General features: G+C 37.0%; 1 protein-coding gene across 2 annotated transcripts; it reads left to right on the top strand.

Moving 5' to 3' along the window:
* Positions 1-192: 192 nt before the first annotated feature.
* LOC137737706 (exosome complex exonuclease RRP44 homolog A) lies at positions 193-9,531 on the top strand. Of its 2 annotated transcripts, XM_088686475.1 has the most exons (25): positions 193-325; positions 761-992; positions 1,093-1,230; positions 1,329-1,486; positions 1,624-1,679; positions 1,876-1,998; positions 2,167-2,297; positions 2,395-2,635; positions 2,914-3,064; positions 3,362-3,602; positions 3,796-3,952; positions 4,072-4,140; positions 4,631-4,756; positions 4,854-4,906; positions 5,116-5,222; positions 5,940-5,994; positions 6,107-6,206; positions 6,685-6,796; positions 7,434-7,554; positions 7,672-7,731; positions 7,822-7,927; positions 8,009-8,104; positions 8,550-8,631; positions 8,722-8,787; positions 8,996-9,531. In XM_088686475.1, the coding sequence occupies exons 2-25, from the start codon at positions 939-941 to the stop codon at positions 9,192-9,194; spliced, it is 2,802 nt and encodes a 933-aa protein (XP_088542601.1). In that variant the 5' UTR covers positions 193-325; positions 761-938; the 3' UTR covers positions 9,195-9,531. The 2 variants fall into 2 exon arrangements, with proteins under 2 accessions (XP_088542601.1, XP_068333355.2); XM_068477254.2 differs by lacking the exon at positions 193-325 and having other exon boundaries at positions 635-992.
* The last annotated feature ends 68 nt before the right edge of the window (positions 9,532-9,599 follow it).

A 9,599-nucleotide genomic window follows, 5' to 3' on the forward strand; every position in this document is an offset into this window, starting at 1 on the left:
ATTACCTATTCCTAAGGCTATTTGCTGCCACTAGAGTTGCTTTATATGAATGACGTAAGTAATATGTGCTAAAGCATATAAAATATTAGAAAACTTAGTAAACAAGTACACCACGTGGCCATGTCACGTATACAAAAAAAAAAAAAAAAAAAAAAAAGCTTTATCACAAGCTTTAATCTGCATTGCTTTTGAAATACTTGCCAAAGCATTCTTCTTCTCAACAACTCTGTATTACTTCCATCGGAAGTCACGGAACCGACTTGCAAAGTAGAAATGGAATCCTTCGCGAAGAAATGAGTCTTGTCTCGGAGTTCCAAAGTAGAAGGTAAGAATAAAAGATCACACTAACTTAAAATACCTCTTTAAAATACTTTTAAGTATTATATTTATATTAAATTCACGATAATAATGACGTAATTTACGATTTAACTTAAGATGCTAGACTAGAGAGTCAAAGATTTTCTAGTGTGGTTATAAGTATATTTGAGATCATGCATTTAAGTCCTGCCAATATCGCTTGGATGGAAAAAATATAAGATACAAACGAGAGATATATAAAAAAAAAAATACTAAACGTTTCAAAAAAATTAGTTGGAATGATCAATTTAAAATCCTGATACTTAAAAAAGTAGTCGAAATGATTAATCTTTAAATCTCAATGGTTCAAATGATAAAGTTTTCATCATGAAAATCAATGGATAACGTCGTCAGTTTGATCTGCTCAGCAATTAAATTAAATTAAATTTTAAATCATTTTTAGCTAAAGAGTGAGCTAGTTCGTTGCCCTACGCCGTAACGGTCAAACCGGAGGCTGTAGAAGTAAAGCCACTCAAGGCCGCCGCTCGTATATCTCTCTCGCGGCAGTCCCCTTCCGGTTCACTCGCCACTTCACAAGCAACCGAAAACGACGCCGTCGCACGTATCAGGGAGGCCGAAACATGTTGCAGAACAAGTCATTCGTCAAGAGAACCAGAGGCGGCAAAATCACCAAGGTCCCCAAAAACCCTAACCCTTCCTCTTTGCGCTGCTGTTTTTCCAATTTAGGGTTTAAGCTAAGTAGGGTTTTTGATTTCGTTGTGCTTCGATTTTCAGGTCGTGAGAGAGCACTATCTCCGGCACGATATTTACTGTGGAGCTCCGGTATGCAAAGTTTGCGATACGTCCGGAGCTCGATTGAGCCCTACCGCTTCCACCATTCTCATCTTCGATACCAATGTCGTCCTTCATCAGGTTACAATTTCTAACAGTTCATTTTTTTTTTTCGTTATTAATTTGTTTTCTAATTGCGAATGAATGAACGAATGATTTCGAGCTGTGTTGGTTTGCAGATTGATTTGATTGAGAATCCGGCAATCGACGATGTGGTTGTGCTTTCGATTGTGTTGGAAGAGGTTAAAAACAGGAACTTGTCTGTTTACAATAGAGTTAGAGCTCTGTGCAGCAATTCTTTGAGGAAATTTTTCGTCTTTTCGAACGAACACCACAAGTATGTTCTACCCCTAAATGAAAATTCTACTTATTTATGTTAAAAATGCGTGCATTTGCTCATTGTAAATAGGTTGCTTTTGATATTGTCGATTTTAGGCTCCTATTTTGATTTTTGTTGGCTGCTGCTATGTTCAGGGATACCTATGTTACAGACATGAGCGGAGAAAGCAAAAATGATCGAAATGATAGAGGTTTTCTCATGTCGTTATTATGAAACTTTATTCTTCATGATATGCTTGATGTATAGTTCTTCTTCATTTTTTGTGTCTATGTTATTTGCAATACTTGAATACAAGTATCCACTTGCTTGTTATGGAATTTGGTTTGTTGTGTGGTATGTATCTTTTTATTTCCTACTCTTTTCTCACTCGATAAATTGTTGTTCAGCAATTCGGGTGGCCGCTCAATGGTATCAAACTCATCTTGCTGGTTCAGCTAAGGTTTTACTTATAACCAATGATAAAGAGAATAAGAGGAAGGCTATTGAAGAGGGAATTTCTGCAGAGACAGGTCTGTTTATGTTTGCTATCCAAATATTTTGACAGCATTTCTGATGTTCTAGACCTGCCCTTCAAGTTTAGTATCCACATAATTTGAATGTGTTTATTTTCAGTTTTACATCATCCTGACAGAAATTTAACGGAATTACTTTCTTGGAAATTATTGTCTTGTCTTCAGTTGAATCATATGTGAGGTCATTAAGTAGGCCAGAATTGCTCGACCTTCTGGTGCAGCCTGCATCTGAAGATTTAAAGATGGAGGACGCTGAAGATTTGAGACCATCAAAAAGGAAAGTCATCTACTCAGAGGTATTGCAACTGGCTATGCATTCATGCGTTTAGGTGGTGTATAAGTTTTATGAAACAAATGTTGTTCTTACCAGTTTGTTTCTATCTTCTCTTTCAGCATAAGCCCATGTCTGAAATTACTTCTGGCTTGCATCGTGGCATATACCATCAAGGAAAACTTCGAGTTAATCGTTACAACCCCTTTGAAGCATATGTTGGAAGCGAGAGCATTGGTGATGAAATTATAATATATGGACGCACAAATATGAATAGGGCTTTTGATGGTGATATAGTAGCAGTTGAGCTTCTGCCGCAAGATCAATGGCATGAGGAGAAGTCTCTGGCTTTAGCAGATGAAGGTATATAATAAATAATTAACAATATCTATGCATATAATGTAATTTTATGAAGTTCAGGCTTGGTTGGTAACTATAAGTCTGAATTGGTGTTTTTAGGTAGCTTTAGGTCTTAGTTATAACTTATAAATTAATTTGTAGTCACTTTTTTCAGGTAGAAAGCTGAAAAACATCTCTTCTCTCTCTCTCTCTCTCTCTCTCTCTCCCTCCCCCCCCCCCCCACAGGCATTTTTTCTTCTCGTTTAATTCTCTTAATTGGTATATTTTGTACTACCTTGCAGAGGATGAGGAAGAAGATGTTCATCTGGTTCCAGGCAGTGCCGATGATGCTCCTAGGACTATAGCTGCCCAAGGCTCTGCTGGAGTAACAGAACCTGTCCAAAATCGACCATCTGGCCGTGTTGTTGGTATTATAAAGCGGAATTGGCATTCGTAAGTCGACTTCATAGGTTTTATGAAGCATTTTTGTCTTGCTAACATAAGTGGTATCTTATTTAGTTATTATTTGGCTGAAAGATGTTTCTTCATTTAAGTAGGTAGTAAAAAATGTGTTACCTTTCAGCATGTCTGTGGGTATGCAAGTGATTGTTGTGCTATATGAACAGCCCACCCTACCTGGATGTTTGTAGATTCTCATTTCTCACACTTAATTTGCACTTGCAGAGATGTTTATCGTGAATTTCTTTTCTGGTTGGCTCTGTTTTCTGATATAAATTGATATTCATGCAGTTATTGTGGATCTTTGGAGCCCATGGCTAAGCCTGCAGGTGGTGGTGGTATTGCCCATGCTTTATTTGTCTCAAAAGATCGAAGGATTCCAAAGATTCGAATTCAAACTCGACAGCTTGAGAATCTGATGGACAAGAGAATTATTGTGGCAGTTGATTCATGGGACCGTTTATCTCGGTATCCTTCTGGCCATTATGTACGAACCATAGGAGTAATAGGTGATAAAGATACTGAAACTGAGGTACGTTGGAAGGGGTTCAGTTGTTTGCATTTGTTTGTTTGAACATCTATCTTTTAGTTTTCTATTGTGTTGGTTTTTCTAATTTTTTTTTTCCAAAAGAAAAAAAGGCTAAAGACATTGCGCGCTATTTGAACATCCAATCAATTGAAGTTTAGATGGCAGTGACACTAATTTAGCTCTTTGGATGTTGCAGGTGGTCTTGATTGAGAATGATATAAATACACGACCATTTTCTTCTCAAGTTCTTGCATGCTTGCCACCGCTACCATGGTTTGTGTCTTCTGAAGATTTGGCAAATCCTATTAGACAGGATTTGCGAGAATTGCGTGTCTTTAGTGTTGATCCTCCTGGTATATGACCCATAGATTAAATCTCTTTGTGTTTGTTGTTCTCCCTCTTCCTGCTTTCTTATTATTTATGCTGTTTTCTATGGTGTAATTTTTTTCCACCTTGCTTCTTGTTTCTGCAGGATGCAAGGATATTGATGATGCATTGCACTGTACAGCTCTGCCAAATGGAAATTATGAAGTTGGAGTCCGTATCCTTAACCTCGTGACAATATATTCATTATTGGCGATGGGTGTCTAACTGAAATTTAAGGTTGATCTGTGCAGTATGAATAAAGCGTGTGCATGTATATATGTGTCAACTGTCAAGGGGGAACACAAGTCTGAAAGAAGATATGTATTCTGAAAGTTTAGAAGATAAAAATTGAGTTGTTTATATTTTTCAGAATATATTACTAATGCTTTAGTCCAGTCTTGTCCGCTGCTTTCTCTGCTTCCTACTTCTGTTTGGTGCATTCAAGATTTTCTCACTTTGCATTAGGAGGATACTTCATTGTATTGTTGTTACTTTTATGCGTCTCTAGGATTCTTTAGATGATGAGCTTTCCGTTAATCGTAACTCAAAATCTCTGTTATACATGCCTTATTCTGTCACCTCTATAATGTTCCAAGCAAATATTAGTTTGAATATAAATTGAGTACACTACAAGTACAAGCTGTTTCTTTAATGACTTCGACTAGATATTGCTGATGTAACAAATTTTGTACACTCGGGAACTCCTCTTGATGATGAGGCTTCACAAAGAGGCACATCGGTCTACCTTGTTGAACGGCGCATTGACATGCTTCCAAAACCTCTGACAGAAGGTGACTTTTAATTTTAAGAATTTCTGTAATGAGTGTTGTATCCTATATGATATGATTGAATTTTCTGTGATTTAATTATATAATTCTTCATATGCAGATATATGTTCTCTTCGAGCTGATGTGGAAAGGCTAGCTTTTTCTGTTATTTGGGTATATGCTCTCTCACTAACTAGTCATGATAAGACAATTACCTTTTCTTTATCCACATCCATGCACACACACCACACATGCATCTGTTATACTCTTATGGAGATAGCATACCCTATTATATTCAACTGATACATAGGATAGGACTAACCTACGTCACAGTATGTTCTTTCCTTTTTGAAATGGTATTTAAGTGTTTACCTGAATTTCAGGAAATGACAGCTGAAGCTGAGATCATTTCTACAAGATACACCAAAAGTGTGATTAAATCATGTGCAGCATTATCTTACATTGAAGCTCAAGCGAGGATGGATGATAGGTACACTTGTACTTCAACTTAGTTACCTTCCTTGTTGATAAATTCCTTGGGACTTTACCATTTGTGTTCGCAGGATACTCTTATCATTATTAGTCATAATAACGTTTTATATCTTTGTAAAGTTTTCCAGTTACAGTTTGTACCTGGTATGTTCTTGCTACATGAACATTGTGTTGCTTCACTTAGACTTGCATCCACCTGTTACGTTTCAATCTATATATTGAATGTACATGCTATAAAAATGCCAATATTGTTCAATACTTCTGTAGGAATCATATTTTGCAGTGATATGTAAATTCAATATATGTGATTGTATGATGAATATTATAGAAGTGAGTCGATCTAAACACTTAAAACAAAGCAAGTTGTATGGGATGGGAGTCTCTGCAGAATGTGCTCGTCTGGGCTGGGAATGTTCTGATAAATAAATAGCCTGAATGCCTAACTCGTAATGTGTTGGGTTTAGCCTCTTCTGAATCCTGGATAGTGAGAAGTGTGCAAGTGTCAAGTTTTGTTGCTATACTGCTTAGTGAATGAAAAGAGAAATGAATTCTAGGATGAATTTTAAACTTGCACCAATGATTTAATCTGTTCACGGCATGGCATTTTGTAACCTGGTCCCTTCAGGGTTGATCCCTTTCCTGTGGCCACGATAGATATTTCTTTTAGCTTGAGTTTCTATAACAAAGTTTTTTTATTGCTTTTATATTACTGCAGTCGGTTGATGGATCCATTAACTACAGATTTAAGAAACATGAACTCTTTAGCAAAGGTATGCACATGTGAGCTCTTTGTTGGTTGTAAATTCATTAGTTAAACTGTTAAAATGTGTCATCTCACCTTCTTGGCTTCTTTGATTCTCGGAACATTGTGCTTTTCTACAGATAATGAGGGCAAGGCGTATTGAGAGAGGAGCCTTAACTCTTGCATCTGCTGAAGTCAAATTTGAAATTGACACAGAGACTCATGATCCTCTTGATATCGGTATGTTGTTTGAATGGCAAGCTTTCTTGTTCAACGTATTAAATTTTGATTGATGGTAATCTGACTCTAAATTTTGAACTTTAATTCTACTTGCACTGACAAGATCAGTTGTGCCATTGCTTAGTCCACTATAAATAATTACCTTATTTCGTGAAATTGATTGCTTTGTGCTGCTTTACAATCGTGTAGGCTTACTATTCATTTTAGAGTTGGTGCTGCATATATCATATTCTTCTTATGTTTGGTATTTTGGGTTGGTGAAGTTCTCAGCACCCGGGTGGACTTCATTAAAAGTTTAAAACATTATCTGCTTATTTTCTTGTGCAGTGATTTAATTCTTATGGTATTTCTGTTTTCTGTTGGGTTTTTCATTTTTTTTAAAACATTTATTCAGAAGGAGAGAAGTGACTGATCTGACATTCATGTATCCATTTGAGAGAAAACTTGTCTAAAATCACTGCACGAATTGTTTCTGCAGGTATGTACCAGATTCGTGAAGCAAATCAAATGGTGGAGGAGTTTATGCTTGCCGCTAATGTTTCAGTTGCTGAGAAAATTCTTAAACATTTTCCTCTATGTTCACTATTGAGGTAAGTTGATGGATTTTTCTTCAATAATTTCATGGTCTCATGTTATTTCCTGGAACAATGTTCTGGTTGTCTTTTGCTTAAAATTAAGGCTATAAAGTGGCAGAGCGATCAATTTAGGTTGGTTGAGTTGGAATGTATCAATTTCTGGTGTAGTGTAGTTCTCTTACCCTCAGTTTGGATGAGGGAAATAAACTTGGAATTTGGTCAAAAGTCGGAATTTTAAAATTGAAATGACTCATTCCCTTGTTTGGATTTATAACATAGAAATTAGAATTTCTGTCGAAAAACCAACTTGAAATTTCATGTAGATAGTTGTCATTAATAAATTTTCACAAGTGAGTTTATTATTTTTCATTTATAGATTGACACATTAAATTAATAAATTCTGTTTGTAAATTTCATTATAGCCAAACAAGAAACTTCACAACTTCTAGGAAATTAAATTTCATAATTTCAAATTCCATGATTTTGATTTTCCTTAGTAATCTCAAATTTCCTCATCCAAACATAGGGTTTTGTATCGATGTATTTTTTTTTTTCTTAAAATATTGGTAGCTGTGGCCGGATGGTGCATAGCTGCCTTGACACTCTGCCACCCAGACCTTTTTTTGGTCATTTAATGTTGTGTTTTCCGCAGGCGGCATCCTTCTCCTACCAGAGAGATGCTTGAACCATTGTTGCGTACAGCTGCAGCTATTGGTCTGAACTTGGATGTCTCATCATCAAAAGCACTAGCTGATTCACTTGACTCTGCTGTGGTATGTATTTTTTAGATATGTTATTAGTATGAGACTGATGGTTTTCCCAAGTTATGTAAATTTTTGCCTAATTATTTAATTCTCTCTTTAATAAAAGCAAAATTAAATCTTTTTCAGGGTGATGATCCGTACTTCAACAAGCTGATTCGGATTTTGGCTACAAGATGCATGACCCAGGTAATTTAACTTGAATGGTTAAAAGAAGTTGAAATTACTTCGAAGGACACCTTTCTAAATTTATTGATTTACCCTGTATTTGCAATCTAGGCTGTTTACTTCTGTAGTGGGGATCTTAGCCCTCCAGAATATCTTCACTATGGCCTTGCAGCATCTCTATACACTCATTTCACCTCTCCTATTAGGAGATATGCAGGTCAGTGTCAGTTTTAGCCATGTAGTTCTTGGTGATCGAATTATTGTTGTTTGACTCAGTAACAACTTTCTTTCCCGGCAGATGTCATAACACACAGGTTGCTTGCTGCATCTTTGGGGATATACAAGCTTCCAACTATATTCCAAGATGGACCCCGACTCACAAGCATTGCTGACAGTATGGAACCACTTTCCCCTTTGGACTTTTTTTATGTAGTGCAATAAATGATCGAATCTTAATATTACCCATGTTGTTGGATGTTGCATATTAATAAATAATATTAGAATAATACTGCTTGGCTCCTTACCCCACAAGACAAGCTGATAACATGTTGCGTGCGTCCAAATTTTTCATTTTCCATTTACTAGTTTCAGTGCCAACGTGCACATCAACACATCAAATTATCATGCTTTTAAGGAGCCAAACATTGTTCAGCCACTCGGTTTATATTCAAGATTGCATATGTGCTCCTGTGTGGTTTGCTCTAATGAAAATATTTCTTTCCTATTGCTCTTCTAAGCCATGATTAAATCATTTTATATTCATATCGGTGCATTCTCAACTTTATTTATGCTATGTACATGTTACTCTAACAATGTTGCTTCACTTATTTCTGCTACAGATTTAAATTATCGGCATAGGAATGCCCAGATGGCAAGTCGGGCCTCAGTGGAGCTCCATACTGTCATTTTTTTCAAAAAGCGGTACGAACCATTATGTCTGCCTCTGTCTCTCTCCTGCTTCCCCTCTCCCTATGTCTTTCTTTTTAATAATAATGCATTTTGTTCATGTAGGCCGACGGACACAGAGGCAAGAATAGTCAGAATACGATCGAATGGATTTTTCGTATTTGTGCCCAAGTAGATTTTCTAACCTCATAAGTAGTTCTATTAATTCTTTATGCGTGTTGGGCAGATGTGTGCAAATATTTTAAGGGTGTTTTCAATAGAACTTGCTGTTACCTGTTCTCGTGCTTGACTGAAATATTCTGGAATGGACTCAGGTGTTAAGATGAACTTATGGAGATGGTTTGTATTAGTGAACTCTTTCTTTTTTGATCCTTTGCAGGTACGGCATAGAAGGGCCGGTGTACTTGACCCCAAGGGGTGAGAAGGGAAGCGGAGAATGGTATGTAGATGAGCAACAACAGAAGATTAGAAAAATGGACGGTAGTATTTCATACAGCGTTCTGCAGACGGTGTTTATTCACATGGAGATTGTGGAACCCCAGCCCAACAGGCCAAAACTCCAACTGTCGCTGGTGTAGACCAGCAACTTTGCCTCTCCCCGGTACCCTCCTTTAAGATGAGAAAAGTGTCTGGAATGGTGGCGTGAGCCAGGAGCTTGGTTCTAACCATCTTGGGCAGCCAAGATATGTCACGGGACACACATTGAAATATTGTATAGTTTCATTTAGTACAGTTTGTTTTACCGCGTGAACTTAAGGTGTGAGTAAGAGTTTTGGTAATCGAGTGTAGAGCTGAGAGGTTAGCAGCAGTCTGCAAGTTAAAGACGGGATGCCGTTGAAACAGTGCTGTGTTTTCTTCCGGCCCCAATTATTTTGTGGAATGCTTGAGTATAAATTTTAAGGAGGTTTAATCACAGTGTTTTCTCGAGGTTTAATGTAATTACAACTTAAATGGCATGTCTGGTTTGGCTGGAGCCGGGAGGG

This window comes from Pyrus communis, chromosome 15 (assembly GCF_041283825.1).
Source record: "Pyrus communis isolate YQ-2024b chromosome 15, ASM4128382v1, whole genome shotgun sequence".
Taxonomy (NCBI): domain Eukaryota; kingdom Viridiplantae; phylum Streptophyta; class Magnoliopsida; order Rosales; family Rosaceae; genus Pyrus; species Pyrus communis.